The sequence below is a fragment of the Caenorhabditis remanei genome, chromosome III, assembly GCF_010183535.1.
Source record: "Caenorhabditis remanei strain PX506 chromosome III, whole genome shotgun sequence".
In the NCBI taxonomy this organism is placed as follows: Eukaryota; Metazoa; Nematoda; class Chromadorea; order Rhabditida; family Rhabditidae; genus Caenorhabditis; species Caenorhabditis remanei.
The window spans coordinates 3,789,602-3,808,931 of record NC_071330.1 but is presented as its reverse complement, the minus strand read 5'-3'; the positions used below and the strand labels follow the sequence as shown (position 1 = coordinate 3,808,931).

General features: G+C 38.1%; 5 protein-coding genes across 5 annotated transcripts; 1 reads left to right on the top strand and 4 right to left on the bottom strand.

Moving 5' to 3' along the window:
* Positions 1-1,166: 1,166 nt before the first annotated feature.
* GCK72_008906 (uncharacterized protein) lies at positions 1,167-2,422 on the top strand (the record flags this gene model as incomplete). The annotated part of the gene is made up of 4 exons (XM_053727111.1): positions 1,167-1,240; positions 1,286-1,520; positions 1,611-2,117; positions 2,195-2,422. The coding sequence occupies 4 exons, from the start codon at positions 1,167-1,169 to the stop codon at positions 2,420-2,422; spliced, it is 1,044 nt and encodes a 347-aa protein (XP_053586688.1).
* Positions 2,423-3,726: 1,304 nt separating this feature from the next.
* GCK72_008905 (uncharacterized protein) lies at positions 3,727-6,156 on the bottom strand (the record flags this gene model as incomplete). Its single annotated transcript, XM_053727110.1, has 6 exons — positions 3,727-4,021; positions 4,162-4,421; positions 4,466-4,741; positions 4,789-4,890; positions 4,941-5,406; positions 5,993-6,156. The coding sequence occupies 6 exons, from the start codon at positions 6,154-6,156 to the stop codon at positions 3,727-3,729; spliced, it is 1,563 nt and encodes a 520-aa protein (XP_053586687.1).
* Positions 6,157-7,285: 1,129 nt separating this feature from the next.
* GCK72_008904 (uncharacterized protein) lies at positions 7,286-10,528 on the bottom strand (the record flags this gene model as incomplete). Its single annotated transcript, XM_053727109.1, has 6 exons — positions 7,286-7,568; positions 7,772-8,031; positions 8,076-8,351; positions 8,399-8,500; positions 8,550-9,015; positions 10,383-10,528. 6 exons carry the CDS (start codon positions 10,526-10,528, stop codon positions 7,286-7,288), a joined length of 1,533 nt encoding a protein of 510 aa, XP_053586686.1.
* Positions 10,529-10,994: 466 nt separating this feature from the next.
* Positions 10,995-12,406, bottom strand: GCK72_008903 (uncharacterized protein; the record flags this gene model as incomplete). The annotated part of the gene is made up of 6 exons (XM_003095900.2): positions 10,995-11,162; positions 11,214-11,290; positions 11,340-11,499; positions 12,097-12,161; positions 12,299-12,323; positions 12,377-12,406. The coding sequence occupies 6 exons, from the start codon at positions 12,404-12,406 to the stop codon at positions 10,995-10,997; spliced, it is 525 nt and encodes a 174-aa protein (XP_003095948.2).
* A 2,501-nt stretch (positions 12,407-14,907) lies between these two features.
* Positions 14,908-15,458, bottom strand: GCK72_008902 (uncharacterized protein; the record flags this gene model as incomplete). Its single annotated transcript, XM_003095881.2, has 3 exons — positions 14,908-14,997; positions 15,199-15,273; positions 15,321-15,458. The coding sequence occupies 3 exons, from the start codon at positions 15,456-15,458 to the stop codon at positions 14,908-14,910; spliced, it is 303 nt and encodes a 100-aa protein (XP_003095929.2).
* Between the last annotated feature and the right edge of the window lie 3,872 nt (positions 15,459-19,330).

Sequence of the window (19,330 nt, the reverse complement as noted above, 5' to 3'; positions counted from 1 at the left end):
TTGAAAAATAGAATTAAAAGCCTTGGAAATTAAATATTTTCTTCGGTTTATACTAAATCGAGGTCGGGGGATTCGATAAGACTACTTTCAGAAGCCTCCAGCAAGTTCTTGATCCTGATTCTGATCATCGGCTGATTATCACAGAGACTTTGAGAGGCTCAAAGTTTATAGTGACAAAATAACTTATTCTGACAATTTCCGTTTTCACTTGTTGTCTTTTTATAATTTCTAATCAATAATATATTTGCCATGAAGTAGTAAACGAAAAAACAATGGGAAAACGACGAAAAATTTTTTTTTCAATATTTTGACGGGCCGAACGGGCCGGGCCGGGCCAGCCCGGGCCGGGCCGGGCCGGGCCGGGCCGGGCCGGAAGATTTTTTTAGCGGGCCCGGCCCGGCCCGGCCCGTGACAAGTATGTGTTAAACTATACCAAATCTTGAGGCCCTACTGTTTGGGGAGAAAGCAAAAAACGGGAACTACGAAAACGGGAGAAACGAAAACGGGAACTACCAAAAGGGGAGAAACGAAAACGGGAGAAAGTAAGTAGCACAAATTTTTCTGCGGTAAGTTGCGAAATTTTTGTGCTATACTTGTAAAATAGGTAGAAACATTTTTCTGAATTATGCGAGTATCCGTGGTTGCAAAAAAACCACGTATGGGCAGTGCTAAATGAAATTTGTAGGTCTAAAATTATTTCTATTATTTAGGACTACGGTAATTATTTGTAAGCACGGACACCCGAATAATCAAGACAACGCATTTTAACTATTTCAACTATTTTACAAGTATAGCACAAAAATTTCGCAACTTACCGCAGAAAAATTTGTGCTACTTACTTTCTCCCGTTTTCGTTTCTCCCCTTTTGGTAGTTCCCGTTTTCGTTTCTCCCGTTTTCGTAGTTCCCGTTTTTTGCTTTCTCCCCAAACAGTAGGGCCTCCAAATCTTTAATCACATTCAAAGGAGCTCATCATTTATTACATGGGTCTCACAGCGATTTTGATTTTCCCGACTCCTGCGACTTTGACTGACAAATAATCTCTCACTTTTTCATAATTTTCAGCTGATTTCTCCCTTTACCGACTAAATTCTCGCCAACTTAAATTTTTTTTTGAATTTGAAATTTCCAAATTATTAGGGATTTATTTCCAGAAATTTCTGAAAAGATGTCGAAGCCAACCGATCTGGAGAACGCGTTCGAACAACTCTCTATCGGTAAATACGAAAATAAACGAGATCAGTGAGTTCTGCCGTTGTACTTTATTCAGCATATTTCTAATTTTAGATTGTCTCTGTCGAAAAGAGTCAGTGTTCTTGTGGACACCCGACCCAAATGCTACAATGCGATTACATTCAGTTGTCGACGTGATCATATTCTTATTGAGTTTCGAGATCGAAGAGAATCTTCTAAAAACGTGGTGTATGCTGGAGCTGATTGGAACTCGGAAGTTGTGTTCTCGAATGTGGATTGTGTGTCGAAGTATGAACCGGAGAAGAAAGTTGAAATATCAGTCAAGAGAGTACGTTTCTGACAATTTTACTGCTAATTTTGCAGCATCTCAAGATTTAGTTTGCGATTATCTGCCAAGAAAACAACAATCTTATTTCAGCAATGCAAATTGATCAAATCGGAGGATTATGAGAAAATGGCATTCGACGATTTGGCTATTGCGGTGAAAACCCCGAAAATGACGGTGGGATGCTTCACTTTCGAATATTGTGCTGAAAAAATGCCAAGAGAAATTCACGACGTAGAATCAAGCAAGAGATGCTATGAGAAGATGAGAGTTCTCCTCAGCTCATTTGATCATAAACTATCCGTAAGAAAGCTGAAATTAGTCGTGGAAGGCCCTGATGACGTCATGGCGATTCTTCCTCATATGATGCCCGTCTTTCTCCGAGAAATCACAATTAAAGCTGAGAAATCGAGCGAGATTTGGCTTGATCAAGAGAAAATCAATAGAATTGTGAATTCAGAACAGTGGATGAAAGCGATAACATTGCTTAGAACTCAAAACATTTTTGCTTTCTTCCCAATGGAAAATCTCATGAATTTCGAACGTCTCCATATTAAGGAATGCTTCGTTGATACAGAACTCCTTTTGAAACTTAGAGAGGTTAGTTTTCAATGAATTAAATAAAACATTCAACGAAAATGGGCGCTGAGTCGAGATAGTATTTTTATTTTTTGCAGCTCTTCTCAAAATCTGCCAACCTCTTCAAATGTTACATCGAATCAAGAGACAAATTCGACGCAGAAGTTCTTGCGGCATATGTCGGCGAACCGGCTCCATCAACAAAATGGTCATCCAATGTTCGACGTTATCAACTTCCAGATACTGAAAAAATCCTGAAGTTTCAGTTTCATGGGGACACCATTAGCATTCGAAGATACCCGAATGATATCATTCTAAGTATATAGTTTCAATGCTGTTCCTCCCATGTACCCATTCTTTATTACTTTTTAATATTCATTTTATAGTGAATTCATTAGCATCAAGATAAATATTGGCTTAGCCATGTATAAAATCTTATCGATTTGTTATAATTTGTTTATGTTTATCTTATTATCAGGATCATTTTTTGACAGATTGAGAACGAAGTCATCCCATTAACATGGAATATGTTGATTATCTTCTGCTTTGTAACTCACTGTAGCTTACTGTACTGCAAGAAAACCGTAATCATATAGTTTAAACGATAGGAATACAATAATTAAGCAGTAAAACAAGATTCGTTTACTTCGGAAGAGGAGCTTATAGGAAGAGCAGCGATATCATGACGATCGTTTTCCCAACTAGGGGAATTCAAGATTGGGTGAACCTAGGAAACTGGGGAACCTGGTGAAGCTTGATGTTGTGAATATTGGAATGAGAAAATTTCTATAGATTTGAGTGAAGATTCCATTGGAAGGGATTCATTTTTCTCGAATCTTACACCCGATAAGTGACATCCGTAGAGACGAGGAGGCGATGGGTAAGAGAGGAGAAAGGGGGTTGTTGGAGAAGTTCCTGTAAGCGAGAACTGACTTGAACTGGTGTTCTCCACTCCTTATATGTGCTGCATTTTGGCTTTGCCCCTGATATATTTTCAATCAAAATCATGCAACGGAGGTCGGTATCATTAATAGTTTTCCTCGTTTTTTCTTAAAATTTTCCACATGAATTGCACCACGTGGAAATAAGGTGAAGACATCTTATTTTGAACTTGTTTGTCGTGATTATGAGTATTTCTTGTTTAAAAATTTCATAAAAAAACACGTTTATTCAAGTTTCAAAGAGTGATATGATTTGAGAAAAAAGGATATGGCAAATCAAAAATAAATACATGAGAGAGCAGAGAAGACCATGTGAAATGGGACAGATGAGGTATATGCAGATTTTGGGGTAAGCTGGGTGGGTTTTAATAGAGAAAAATGAGAAACTTGGTTAGGTTTGGAAATGTATTTTGGAGTCGGGGAAACTCGGATTGGTCTAATTTTTGTATAAAGAATCTATGGTTTTGGTAAGCGCGCTCTACCAAAAACAGAAAGAATATAGAGGAAAATAGGATGACGCAGAAAAATAGCTCCAAACGTTAATTGATATGTTCTTTTGGTTATTACTTTGGATAACCCTAAATTTTACAGAATTGATTCCCTAAATCTCAAAACCAACCAATTTCCTATTAAGCCCTTCCCAGGACCTAAAAAGCATACCTGTAAAGACGCGGGCCGGGCCTTGACAACTATGAAAAATAGTCATGTTCAGGAGCTGAGTAGTCATCCCCTGATACAATTACACTATATCTGGCTCGGTAGGTTTTCCCGGCAAAAATAACATCATGCGACTTCTTTTTCACGGAAACGCCTCTTTCTCTCCAATCTTCATTCTCTCCATTACCAAAGTCGTCGTTGAAAATAGTCTTCAGCTTCTTTTTATCGATTTTCGAGATGGTTTCGATGACATCTTCAACTTCGCGGAAAGTTCGTGGCAGAAGTTCAGTCATGAAATAAGCGTTGCCGTGGGAAAACAAATGAAGCCTTAATTTTTCAAAATTAATTTTTCAAAAGTCTGAAATGTCGTAGAGCGACTTGTTTAGAGATGCCTTCACTTTTTCAGGAGCTGATTTTCCAGATTCAAGTGGGCGGTATGAAAAAACAAATAACATCAAACAACTTACCTATCGGCAGTCTTGAAGCCGTCAAAGACAAGTAAAAATTTCTCAGATGGCATTAAACGCGCGACAAATTCAACAGCAAAACGAAGCGACTTGTGTGATTCCAGGTGGATCGAATCCGTCTCCAGAAACAATAGTCTAATCGCATATACAGCGCTGAGCCATGCCTTTTCGCAAGCTTGCGTGACGTCCGGTGGAGACAAATTGAAATAGAACCAAGCTTTCGACATTAACATATTTGAATCATAACATTCGTTCATCCCCTGAAATTAAATATCAGCTTAATGTTTTCAGAGGTAGATCCAACCAGTCCGATAGTCAAATCCAGCTTATTGATTTTCAAAATCTCTTCTGTGAACAGTTTCATATCAGTTGTACTACTCGAACTGAAGATTGCTGTGACACGTTCTTCCTTTGGTGGCATTCGTTCGACGATTTGTCTGATCATTGGTTCGAAACCCATTTTCAACATACAATCAGACGCATCAAGAACTAAGTAACGGCATCCTTCAAGCCCGATAAGACCTTGATCCATCACATTCTTTAAACGACCAGGAGTTGCAATGAGAATATGGCATCCCAACTGAAAATAATAGGCCAAATATGAAACGATACTACAATCATACTCACTCTCAACTTATGAATCTGATCGTTGTAGTTTTCACGACCGCCATAAAGAAGTGCTGATTTGATTGGAGTGCGGTATACAAATTTGCGAGACTCGTTGTAAATCTGGAAAAGTATAAAACATAAGAAACACTGAAAAAATAAGTTGCGAGTACCTGAAGAGATCGCTCACGAGTTGGTGCAAGTACCAGTGCACTTGGATATTGCTTCTTCTTTCTGCCTCGAGAACTGGTATCGGAACGATACACGTCATCTGGACCATCTTGTAGAATAGAATCGACCACGGGAATCAAGTAAGCAGATATCATTCCGAAGTGGGACTCTTCACGTTGGGCACATACGAATGTGTCCTGTCCGCTCTGAAGAGCTGGTATGCAGTATTTTTGTACTGGAGTAAGTCTGTCGTATCCGGCGGATTTGATATTGTCCTTGATCCATTCATGAAGATTCAGCACAGAAAAATGGCCAAAGAGTTGCCGAAATTCTCTTCCAGAAGAGTCAACTGGGATCTCGTCATACTCGTCGAAGTTGATTCCGGAAAGCTTTTTGGAGAAAAGTTCCCATTCGGTGCGTTCGTCTCTAGGCCCACGACTTTCCGATTTCCATGTTTCGCGTTTAATCCTGCAAAAAACATTTGAGATTATTTCAGCGAGTGGTTCTTTTTTCAAAACAAGTTTATACACAGGACATCTGAATTCTGAACTTTCCAACGAAAATGCCCCGATCATAGGGTACATTGAATGAGAGAGTACAGTGAATCTTGTGGTACATTAATGGAATTATCATAGGCGACATCGATTCAGAATTTTCATCAATTTCTGAGAAAAACTTTACAGATGGAGTTAAATGAACATGATACTGTTGTTTCAGAGGGATGATATACATTTAAATTACTCCAACAACTATTTGCCAGATGACCATATTGGAGTTTTTATAATTGATTCAAACATGTTCTTAAATGCGAAATCTTATTATTTCATCTTTCTGAAAAAACAGTCAACATGTTCATTGAACACCGCCTGTAAAGCTTTTCTCAAAAATTAATTAAAAAATTCTGACTCGCACCTTAAGATTCACTGTGCACTATGATCGAAATGTTTCATCGATGTACTTTTTTCAATGTACCTTTGGATTATGGACCCGACCAACATCCTTTTTCCCCAAGAAAAAGTAAAACTATTGTTTTTAATAGTTGAGGTACACTTACAACTCTTTGTCAACAATAGGAGGATCATCGGATGGTGGATCTACATTACAAAAACGACACGATTTATCCTCTTCTCCTTCTTTATGAAGGATATTTTTGCATTCTGGAAGGTATCCACGAAATCCAACTCCCTCCTTTGCATCGGACGTTTCGGAGAGAGACATTATCTGGTTCGGTTCAACCTGCAAAAAGCCAGCACACATATTTGATAAAATCTACACGATGGGGCCGCCCTGAGTCGGTTGGAGGCGTTTTTAAGTAAATTTTTCTATGTACATCTACATATGAAATATAAATTGGATCACGTGGAATAGTCGTTCGAAAAGGCAAATTTATTCAAGTTTCAAAGAATGATATGATTTGAGAAAGAAAGGATATGGTAAATTCAAAATAAATACATGAGAGAGCAGAGAAGACCATGTGAAATGAGAGAGTGTTTGTAGATGAGGTATATGAAGAGAATTTGAGGTAAACTGGGTAGGTTGATAAGTGAAAACCTCGATTTTTTTTTCGAATTTTTGCAAATTTTCAAAAAATCAGATTTTTCAAAAAATTTTCACAAAATGTTAAATCCAGTTGATTGAATACGTTTCTGATACTGCTTAAAAAATTACCCCAAAAATCAGCCAAAAAGACCACCATTCAAAGAAGTTACGGTCGAAAAACGAGTTGTCGCCTTCTTTATGGCCAGTACTGTATGTAGAGTTTGAGGTCAACTGGGTGGGTTTTAAAAGGGAAAATGAGGAACTTGTAGAGGTTTGAGAATGTCTTTTGTAGTCGGGGAAACTCGGATTTTTTCATTTTTGTATAAACAATCTATGGTTTTGGTAAGCGCGCTCTACCGAAACTGAAAGGATATCGTGGAAAATAGGAAGACCCAGAAAAATAGCTCCAAAGGATTTCGGTAGAGCGCAATTGTACCACCTGTGTTACGCTAATTCATATATTCTTCTTGTTATTACTTTGGCTAATCCAAAATTTTACAGAATTGATTCCCTAAATCTCAAAATAAACAAATTTCCTACTAAACCCTTCCCAGGACCTAAAAAAAGCATAGTTGTCAAGGCCCGGCCCAGGCAAATTGGCGCAAAAGTCAAATTTTTTTTTCAAATTTTCGACTACCATTCAGAATTAGAAGAAATTCTGAAATATAGTCAAAAATGGTCACATTTTCGATGAAAAATTGAAAAAATTTCGGAAAAAAATTGGAAAAAAGGTCATTTTTTGAAGCCGGGCCGGGCCGGGCCTTGAAAATTTTCTACCGGCCCGGCCCGGCCCGGGCCTTGACAACTATCAAAAAAAGTATTCTACAGGAGCTGAGTAGTTATCCCCTGATACAATTACACTATATCTGGCTCGGTAGGTTTTCCCGGCGAAAATAACATCATGCGACTTCTTTTTCACGGAAACGCCTCTTTTCTCTCCAATACCAAAGTTGTCGTTGAAAAGAGTCTTCAGCTTCTTTTTATCGATTTTCGAGATGGTTTCGATGAAATCTTCAACTTCGCGGAAAGCTCGTGGCAGATCTTCAGTCTTGAAATAAGCATCAATGCTGTCGTGCGAAAATAAATGAAGCCTTAATTTTTCAAAATATATACTCAGAGCAGACCAATCGATGATCGTTTGAGTCTGGAATATCGTAATATCTTGTTTAGAGATATCTTCACTTTTCCAGGAGCTGATTTGCCAGACCACGCACGCCACTATACCAACAATGGTAAGCGACATTCCAGACTCAAACGGGCGGTATGGAAAAGCAAATAAAATCAAACAACTTACTTATCGGCAGTCTTGAAGCTTTCAATGACAAGTAAAAATTTATCAGATGGCATAAAACGCGCGACAAATTCAACAGCAAAACGAAGCGACTTGTGTGATTGAAGGTGGATCGAATCCGTCTCCAGAAACAATAGTCTAATCGCATGTACAGCGCTGAGCCATGCCTTTTCGCAAGCTTGCGTGACGTCCGGTGGAGACAAATTGAAATAAAACCAAGCTTTCGACATGAACATTTTTGAATCATAACATTCGTTCATCCCCTGAAATTAAATATTAGCTCAATGTTCGCAGAGGTAGATCCAACCAGTCCGATAGTCAAATCCAGCTTATTGATTTTCAAAATCTCTTCTGTGAACACTTTTATATCATCTGTACTACTCGAACTGAAGATTGCTGTGACACGTTCTTCCTTTGGTGGCATTCGTTCGACGATTTGTCTGATCAGTGGTTCGAAACCCATGTTCAACATACGATCAGCCGCATCGAGAACTAAGTAACGGCATCCTTCAAGCCCAATAAGACCTTGATCCATCACACTCTTTAAACGACCAGGAGTTGCAATGAGAATATGGCATCCCAACTGAAAATAATAGGCCAAATATGAAACGATACTACAATCATACTCACTCTCAACTTGTGAATCTGATCTTTGTAGTTTTCACGACCTCCATAAAGAAGTGCTGATTTGATTGGAGTGCGGTATACAAATTTGCGAGATTCATTGTAAATCTGGATAAGTGTAAAACATAAGAAACACTGAAAAATAAGTTGCGAGTACCTGAAGAGATCGCTCACGAGTTGGTGCAAGTACCAGTGCACTTGGATATTGCTTCTTCTTTCTGCCTCGAGAACTGGTATCGGAACGATACACGTCATCTGGACCATCTTGTAGAATAGAATCGACCACGGGAATCAAGTAAGCAGATATCATTCCGAAGCGAGACTCTTCACGTTGAGCACATACGAATATGTCCCGTTCGCTCCGAAGAGCAGGTACACAGTACTTTTGTGCTGGAGTTGGTCTGTCGTATCCGGCGGATTTGATATTGTCCTCGATCCATTCATGAAGATTCAGCTCAGAAAAGTTGGCAAAGAGTCTTAGCAATACTCCTCCAGAAGAGTCAACTGGGATCTCGTCATACTCGTCGAAGTTGATTCCGGAAAGCTTTTTGGAGAAAAGTTCCCGCTCGGTGCGTTTGTCTCTTGGCCCACGGTTTTCCCATTTCGATGTTCCGCGTTTAGTTCTGCAAGGAACATCGAGATTATTTCAGCGAGTGATTTTTTTTCAAAACAAAATTATACACAGAAATTCTGGGTTTTTAATTTCTCAACACGCACCCTTTTTCTCCATGAAAAAGTAGAACTACAGGGTGGCTAATAAGTATACGACGCTTTTAATTCTTGGATATTCGGCGGGAAAACGCTTGAATCAACAAAAAAACGTTATTAACAGTTGGAATGTTCTAACTAGATTCAGTTTACAAAAGGAATTCGAAGTTGGATACTTTGGCTTTGATACAGGCCTTCAGACGTAAGACTCCAAAATCGCCTGTGCGCCGCAGGTAGTCGACGTTGACTTTGTCCCATATCTTCTAAAAGAAGGTCTTGAGAACAACGGCCATGTTGTAGAAGATTCTTGAGATCTTGCTCTTCAAATATTCCCATGCGATGAAATCCATGAGAATGAGATCCGCCGACGATGCAGGCCTAAAGTCGTTGTTCCAGTAGCCAGGAAAATGAGAGAGATGATGAATTTTGTTGATTTGGAACTGTGGGACGTAGCCCAATCTTGTTGAATGATGAAAAAGAGTCTAGTAGAGTGTTTTGATGAAAACATAGTTTTGGAAGACCCCGAGTTGATTTTCGCATTTCTTTTAATGAAAATTAACGAAGATCTACCGTAAGATGTCACCACGGCCCATACCATCACAGTTTCAGAAAAAAGGTGGTGATGGGCATGGTGACATTAAGGGGACCTACTATCACCTCTTGATAACAAAAGTTTCTGCTTTTGACGGTTGGAAAAAGGTTCAATAGTAAAAATCTTATCATAAGTCCAGATCACGCCCGAGACGCGGCGCACAGGCTATTTTGGCGTCTTACGCCAGACGGCCTGTATCAAAGCCAAAGTATCCAACTTCGAATTCCTATGGTAAACTGAATCTAATTAGAACATTTCAATTATTGATAACGTTGTTTTGTGGATTCAAGCGTTTTCCCGGCGAATATCCAAGAATTAAGAGCGTCGTATACTTATTAGCCACCCTGTATTGTTGTTAACAGTTGACAAGTGAATTGATTTTCCGTATGCGTTGAGAATTTCCTATAAATTTGCACCCCGATAGTCATTCTTTTGAATGATAATAGTCGAAAAGTGTGAAACTCGCGAAAAGTCGGATTTCTTTGCTCCGAAAGTTAGCTTATTTATCCTAATAGAAAACACTAGTGCCAATTCGAGAGGGCCTTCGGAGCAAAAAATCTGACTTTTCGAGAGTATTGCACTTTTCTACTATTATCATTCAAGAGAGCAGATTCGAAACTATCGGGGTGCAAATTTATAGGAAATTCTCAACGCATACGGACAGTCGATTCCCTTGTGAGGTACACTCACATATCACTGCCATCAGTAGCAGCGACGGATCGGGTATCTACTTTACAAAAAGGACAAAATTCATCATCTTCTCCTTCCTTGTGAAGGAGATTTTGGCATTCTGGAAGGTATCCACGAAATCCAACACCCTCCTCTGGATTGACCATTCCGAAGAGAGAAGTTTTCTGGTTGTGTTAAACCTGCAAAAAGTCTTGTAAAGCCAGCACACACATTTGATAAAATCTACTCGATGAGGTCGCCCTGGCTGTAAAGTCGGTATCATGGCCACGTTTTTAAGTAAATTTTTCAATGTACATCTACATATGAAATATAAATTGGAACACGTGGAATAGTCGTTCGAAAAGGCAAGTTTATTCAAGTTTCAAAAAAATGCATGATATTTTCTTTGAGAAGAAAAAAGGAGATGGCAAATCAAAAATAAATACATGAGAGAGCAGAGAAGACCACGTGAAATGAGAGAGTGTTTTGTAGATGAGGTATATTGAGAGTGTGAGGTAAACTGGGTGGGTTTTAAGAGGGAAAATGAGAATATATGTCAAAAAGTCAACCAATTTGTTTCACTTTTCTACTGAACCCTTCCCAGAATCCCTCACAAAAAGATATGTCCAGAACCTAAACTCTAACACCAAGTGGTCCGTTTTGAGTTGTGTTCACTCCGAGAACAACCACTGCAATCATCAGACCACAATCGACTAGAAGCATGAAAAACAGAACATCATCGTCACAAATCGGTGTACTGATGACCATGACGATAGCCAACCAGGTGATGATCGAGTGGTACTGGAAGATTTCAAAGTTTTGAAATGAGAAAACGCGCTCTACCGAACTCACCCTAACTTTCGCAAAAAGCACCTTCTTTACTTGAGTCAGTAGCAGCTCCTGGTTTCTATCCGGTTGGGGTTCGCAGTCTGGAATAACATGAACATTTGGAGATCGTAAGAAAATAAATGAACGAACCACGACGGAAATCCATCCAAATACTGGGAATAGTGACAATGTAGACGAGTAGACCGACGATTCCAGTTAGGAGACGTGGAATTGTGATATCATCGAATATCATGGCGACGATGATGATAGCGGTGGCGAGAAGGAAGATGAGTAGAGTGAGGACGGATGGCTGGAGTAGAAAAGGGAATTTGGATAGAGAAGAAAATGGACAGACACACAGACAGACAGACCGAATGATTCGGAAGCGCACTCTCCATTTCAAAGAGTAGCGGTAGAGAGTAGCGGCAAAAATAACTCAAGAGATAGTAGGATTCTTTTAAAAAAACTTTAGTTGAGCCTATCGAATAATCTATTCTTTTCAGTTTTCAGCTGAATACAGCTGATTTTGTAAGATCATCACGGAATCACTAACAGTTCCATATTCTCAATTTTTATTGAGCCCATAGAACAAATCTAGAACTTTATTTTTGTAGTTGACCACTTTTTTGTACAACTCCTCCCTTCACAGGTTTATCATGGTGGAGGGAAAACGATATTTGCAAAGATTCAATAAAATTCAGTCTTGGAGTTGGTACCAAAATGTTGCTAACTGCAGAAATAAAGGTCTAGAGTTTTTCTTCTGTATCATTTGTGAAAAATTGGTTTCTTAAAAAGTATTACATTGGATAATCCTAGACTTCCTCAAACAAAATTTGAACACGGGCAACGGAAACTTATAGCACTTTTTGCTTATTGGACAATCTCTAAAGAAATCTATAAAACTCACTGAATATGTCTTCTTCCATGCGTCACAAATGACCGCCCAACATGACTTCGGCTCTTCCACTGGTACTGAAAAACGAATTTTTTTTTGATAGTTCATCATATAAATGATTTAATTTGGTTGTGCCTGAAAAAGGTTCCCCAATTCCTTCTTTTAATTGTCCGATTTTCTTGTATCTTGATTCCAACCAAATGCAGAAACTAACCTGGACGACAGTGTTCGTAGTGTGACTGAAAATGTTCAATTTTAGAATTCGAAGATTTTAGAAATTAGTGAAACATACCGGTTCATTGACGCGAACAGTGGTGGCCATTTGTGGAGGCTGAAAATCAATTTAAAGATGATTACGGTAGCTGCGAGAAGGATACGGTAGCAATATGAGGGATAGGAAGATAGAGTATATGAGAAGAGTTCTAAACGTAATTTGATCAACCAGAGTGTCAAAATTGGAATAACTAGGTTATTGAGACTGGAATTTTTCGATCAGTTTTGAATATGAGCAAAGAATTTCAAACAGCGACCATGATAAAAAAAACAATTATTCCCGTTTTTCTGAATAACTAGCGCTAAACTAAGAATAAAAATGAGGCCTTAAGCTGGTTTATGCATTCTTTTTGAAATATTTATCTGTCTTCTGTTTACAGGCTTCTGATAAAAACTGCATTCTATCTACTTTTAAAATTACTTTTTAAAGAGGAACTGCGGTATTCCAAAAATCTGGATTTTTGATATGAATCGACTCAGAATTTTGTAGGAAATAGAAAAGTCTCTTGGAGCTAGGTCTGAAAATTAGCCTAAAACTAGTTATGAGTCCTCAAAGTGTCAAAACGTTGAATTGCGGAGGAAATATGTGAAAATTGCACGGCGAGAGAATTTTACGTTGAAATATAATTTAAACAATTCCATGCGAGAGGCCCTTTTTTGACACATTGAGGCCTCATAACTCGTTTTAGGCTAATTTTCGGGCCGGGCACCAAGAGACTATCCTCTTTTCTACAAAATTCTGAGTCGATCCATATCAATACTCCAGATTTTTGGAATACCGCAGTCCTCCTTTAATGTAATCAATGGCTATCAGAAAATCCATCTCCGAGTGGTTGGTATCCAGTAGAGATTACTCCTCCTCTTTCCTCTCTTCTTCTCTCTTCTATTCATCTGGTTTCTTCACTCGAGAATTCCATGATTTGGCTGCAGAAGCAATCGCATCGATAGCTAACATCTTTTTCGAAGAACACATTCGAGTCACTACAATACTCATTGCCATGTAGAAAACTATGAAGACACATACGGTCATTCTATTGAACAAAAAACCAAATTCATCACTATTTCAACATATTTTTTCTAAAAATTGTTATCCAGGTTAGGTATTAAGGAATTTCAATTGGCTGGAGCTGCTTCTGGCTTTGTAAAAACATTTTTAAGTTTTGAAACCTTAGCTTCACTAAATTAAAATTAAAAACATAGAAAGCACTACTACAACAAAAAACAACAAAAACAGAAAGCAAAAACAAGCCGAAGGAACAACAATACTCTCTCAACCAAACGAGTAGCCGGAGAAAAGCAATCATCAGAGACATCTAGAGATAGAGAGAGACTGTACTAATAGGAGAGAGTGAGCAGAGAGAATGAGCGTGTGGGTTGACCCTTCAGAGGCAGAATAAGAGGACGGACCATCTGCCCAGTTGTACCTTTTTGCATAAAATCGGGTGGGGAGAAAGAGACGGAGGAGCAGAAAGAAAAGAAGGGTACGCCTTTCGCAACATATCCCTTTCCTTCTCTTCTCTCCTTCACATTCTGTGAGACGGAGGGCGAGTAAAACGAGGAGATGCATCAAACCAATTCACATATGATATATTTGTGTGCACCGCCCGGTTGGGTGCAAAATGGGTGACCACCGGGAATGGAAGAGTGCTCTAATGAGAATCGTAGATTGGCTTAATTAGGGCTTTTGAGAGGGAGAAAAGGGAAAGGGAATTAACAACAAGTATAATTGAAATTGATTCTGGAATTTTATCGATTTTAAGCTCCGTCCACTTTAGACTCGTACAAATTGGGAAAAATTGGGTCTGAAAATCACAAATTTCAGACTTTTCCGTTAATAACGAAAATTTTCTCCGAAAAAAGAAAAAAGGCAATTTTTTGGCAGTTGGAAAGCAGAAATCCGTAACAGAAGATTTTTTCAAAGAGCTTCACAAGTTTTTTTTCGGTCAAATGTGATTAGACTCATCGGGATACTGTACCTACAGTATACCTAAAGTAGACCTTCCGTGAACCTACAGTGTACCTACAGTAAATATTGAGGCTCCGCCCACTAACAGATTATTTTCACCGCAATATAGAGCAACGATGAAGGAACTTTCCTAATGAAAAAACTCCAAAATGAATTTCGAGAGAGAACGGTCAACTATGCTTTGGATCAGCGAGAAACAGTACCTACAGTACACCTACAATACACCAAACTTGAGAAAAATTCCAATTTCGGCCCGTCCGGGGTTCGAAATTCAAAAAATTTGAACTAAATGTTGAACGAAAATTTGAAATTTTTTAAATTTTTTTCCGAAAACTTCGTATTTTTGACTATACTTCAGAATTCAATTTAAAGCTAGTTATGCATCAAAACATTGGATTTTTAAAATGTAAAATTTCTTTTAAAAATGAAAATTCCTAAATTAATTTCAAGAGAAACAGTGCCTACAGTACACCTAGAGTAGACAAAACTAGACCCAAAAACCAGTTTTATTAAAACAAATAACTGTTTACTAACACAAAAATTACTAGATACAAAACCCAAAATATTTATATAAAATTCCCTATTTATTGCTGTTGAACATTTCCCGGAGCGAGTGCATTGCATGAGTTGATGTAGCTGTGCATTTGAATATCGGCATTGCGGAGACATTCTGCCTGAAAACTTATGTGGGCGGAGTCATAACTTTTCATACTTGTCAAGACTATAGTTCAGAATTAGAAGAAATTCTGAGAAACCTTCAAAAATGTTCACATTTTCAATGTGAAATTGAAAAATGTAAAAAAAATATTTGAGAAAGAATTGGTTCTCTTTCTGAAGCTGCGCCTTGACAAGTATGCAACTTTTTAAAGACTTACCGCAAAATCAGTCAAATTGAAATTCTCCGGACGGATATTATTGGAAATTAGCAAGTCTTGAAGGAACCTCAGTTTCTGAAACCGAAAAATACATTCTTTGTTATTTTTTTTTGAACACTGACCTCTGTATACTGAGCACTAAAATCCGTGGCTTGAGCACCTTTTTGCAGATTTTGAAGAGTGAGAACTTGAATATGATTGGTGAGAGTCAACACTTCGAACTTAACCTGACACACAATCTTGTATTGATAACAGTTCATCGTTGACTCGAAAGGAAAATGAATGGGTTATTTGAAAAGGGAAATTGTTGATTATAACAGATTGGACGGGTGATTTGAATTGCTAATTTAATGAATGCATTTGTTTATCAAGAAGCAGATAACAAATCAATGAGACACGTGGCAAATATTTGTTGAAAGGAAAATGAATGTCTGAATTAACATAACATAAAAGAGTAAGAATCAAAGAATATAAAGATGCATTGTCCATTTTGTGTTACAGACCAATCATATTCTCTGGGAGACATAGTCATAGTCTCACGAATTATTGTTGAGTTTCGATGTTTTAAGGTATTTCAGTTATACGATTGTTTTCCAGAACAGTCCCGTTTCAAAGTTCATTTGTTCCTCACTAGAATGGAATGATACACCTGACTTGTTACAGTTCAGATAACTCACAATTTTGTTGAAATGTTGTTAATTTAATTTTCAAAAGATCTAGCGGAAATCCCACAAAAACTTTTTTTGGAAAGTTTGGGTTCAAAAGTTTTCCATACTTTGGGAAAAATCAAAAAAGTTTTTTATCCCAAAATTTAGAAGACAAAAACTTGAAAATCCGGAATTTTGGATGGAAGAAACCCAGCTTTCCGGCGGCTTAGAAATGAAAAAATCGATGAAAGGGCACCATCGTTTTACGGAATTTCGGTTTCCAAAATATTTACAATTTGTATATTTCCGGGTTCTCGAAATCAAAAATTCACATTCCGTCCAAGTCTGGAAAGCACGTACCTTAAAAACTGTATTATAACCGCATCCCATTATATTTTTTCAACTGCTTTCCAGAGAGACGTTTGGGGTTTTTGAGACTTCTAAAAGTTCGCTAAAAAGTTTTTTTTAGACATTCTGTTAGGTATTCTAAAAGCTATACTATAATAGTCACGCTGATTTTAATCAGAATCATGGAAAATGCCCAGGAGAATGCTAGTGGTAAATTTTGAGCATGTATGAGGAGACGTTAGTGAACCACAATTTTTGAGACGTTAGTGAACCACAATTTTCACAACTGCGCTCCACCGAAATCCTCATGAGAAATGTCCCACTTTCGTCAGCGCCTCTATATTTCCCACTTAATGATATTCAGTTTCGTTAGAGCTGAGGTGGTATTAGCACAGCACGCTTCTTACTACGGCGCTCTACCGAAACCGAAAAATACCTTGAGACCGAAATTGAGAGACTCAGAGAAAAATAGACATTTTTCAAGAGCGTTTCGGTAGAGCGCAGTTGTAAGAACTGGGTAGAGCTATTAAAAACATTTCAATGTCTCTGTTTCGAAAAGGGTTTTCGGATGAAACATACAAAATCCAGTCGAGCATCTTTCTAGACTGTTTCAGTTATTCAATCCAAAAATTTACTAACTATCTCCTCCCACAACTTCAATGTCCTTGAAATACCGTGATCATTGTTTTTGCGTCAATTCATGACAAGATTTTATTTTTTAGTGCTGACCGTGCTGGAAAATATACGATACCTAATTTCTTGTTTTTACCGCGACAAGAGTCAACACAAGTTCGACAGTCCCACTTCTCCTGTTATTGTAAACAATAAAATTCAATTATCGAGATTTCCAAAAAAACAACTCTGACTTCACTTCTTTAGGCTTGCTCCCTCCCACGTCATTTCCCATTACCATTACAGTAGTCTCTCCTTAAGCTCCGCCCATTTCTCCGCGAACACATTCATACTATACACACCGACTATACATACATTATCCTTTCCAGGAGAAATGCCATGAAATAATTTTCTATGTATTAGTCACTCCGAGAAATCCCAATTCAATTTCGTTTTCATTGCGAAAAAAAAAGGGGGCGATGGGGGATCGGCAAAAAATGAGGCTCATAAACGACCGTAATAACGATGATGGACCACATTTAAAATAGGGAGCGGGTGGGGGAAAAGAATTGAATGATGTTGGCATTTTTCTTCATTTTTTTTTGACTTTCTATCATGGTGGTTCTAGAATCTTCTACTTCATCCGAATTTTCAAATTTTTACTGGGTTACTGTAGCCGTTCAGCCGCTGAGTTCATTTTTGGCAAGACGGTCCAGAATTTATCACGGCGGCTGGCTAGGATGAAGGTCATTAGAGTCTTATCAAAACAGCCGATCTGCTTTTGTGCAATTTCTCGAGGCCACGTCCACTACTAAAAAGGCGGAGCTTTCAGACGAATTTATTTCTTTCAAAATCTCAATTCTTCTCTTTAACCACCCTCTCCAATTTCTTGCTCAAACCAATAAAGAGTTTCTCGAGAGCCAATTTTCGAGAGCCCATTTCCAATAAAATAAAATAACATAAAAAAATAGGCGAATGGGATAATCGGCGGGCGTTTTGGCGGAGTGGAATGTGTTATTAATTCTGTGAGGTGTGTGTGTATGTGCTTGCGGTGAAGAAATTCAAACTATTTATTACACTTCAATCCTGCTTGACTATCAATACTTTTACGTGAAAAGCTCCAGAATTAGGCTCCGCCCATTTTTCTAGTTTTCCTTTCTCAAGTAGCAGTTTGATTGGAACGGAACCAGGTTTCTAGAAATTTCGAAACTTTTTTATTTTATTTTTTGGTTAAAAATCAAGCTATGTCTGCCCAGAATCAAACTAACAAAGGTATCTGGTTCCGGCCGTTTTCAAAATTTTGATTTGGGAACTCTCTGTTAACAGCTGATGGGACGTTTTGCAACTATCCCGTTTTAAAACTATATCAATCTGAGAATGGACTATTTCCCGTTGGACCCATATCTTCTTTTGAGTTTTGTTCTAACATGGAATGACCCAGGGTGTAACGCTGGGATATCTTAGATATTTTGGGAAATAATAGCCCTTATCCCAACTAGAACAAAATATAAATCTTACGTGCCCCTTTTGAGAATCCAGAGAATGGCTGACACAATTCCATTTTTTCGACTTTTTTGAGTTGAACCACTTCGAGACATCGTAACTCAGTCAATTCAGAAGCAATCTCCTCAAACTAAAGTGTAATCGCAAGATATAGACTAAGGCTTTATAAAAGGTAACTAACTCATGTTTCCAGCTGTGACTCCCGAATTATTACAAATCAAAATATGAAAATTTGCACTTCTCATGAAATCAGAAAATTTTCAAAAAAAACGTATTTGGGAGACTATGTCTATCCGATTGCCAGTGACAAATAAGATGTATATACGTATTCAAATATATGTCTCACGTTTCATTCCAGAGACTTGTTTTCATTTTTTCAGTTTTTCAGTCTAACTTCATGTGATTTGTTTTCAACTGAAGAATTGATCGTTTCTTCTGAGTAAAAGGCATTGTTACGCTACGTCTGAGTTGCATGACGTTCCATAGCTCCAACACGGGTTCTCTGTTTAAAAATATCTCGGATACAGCTCTTAGAGCTCAAAAAAACCTCCCAGCTAGAATCCGTGTTCGACATCTCGCCAGATCAGAACTAGCCACGTGCACAATGTGAAATTTCGGGGCCGCATTACGTGACGGTGAAGTTTTGAAACTATTTTCCAACAGGAACTTTTAGGATACATTACATTTCCATGTTTTTCTCTTATTAGAGCGTGTTCGCATTGATATATTTTGCCATATCGTGCGCAAGGTTATATTTCTCGAAGACAACTTTCTCTTTTTTCTCTTTCTTTTCTACCTATTCCCGACAAGGACGTTTGCACTTTCTCACATTTTATGACCTTCCCTTTCCAAACTTTCCACTACCGTACCCCTCCTTCTCCTTTTCCTTCTCTTCTTTTTCCCCTCATTCTGATATTTGTTTTTCAATTCGAATTCCCATTGACATAAAAGTGAATGGTCATTTTTAATGTGATACATCACATAGAATTGGTGATAATTCGTGAGAATATTTTGATTGGAGG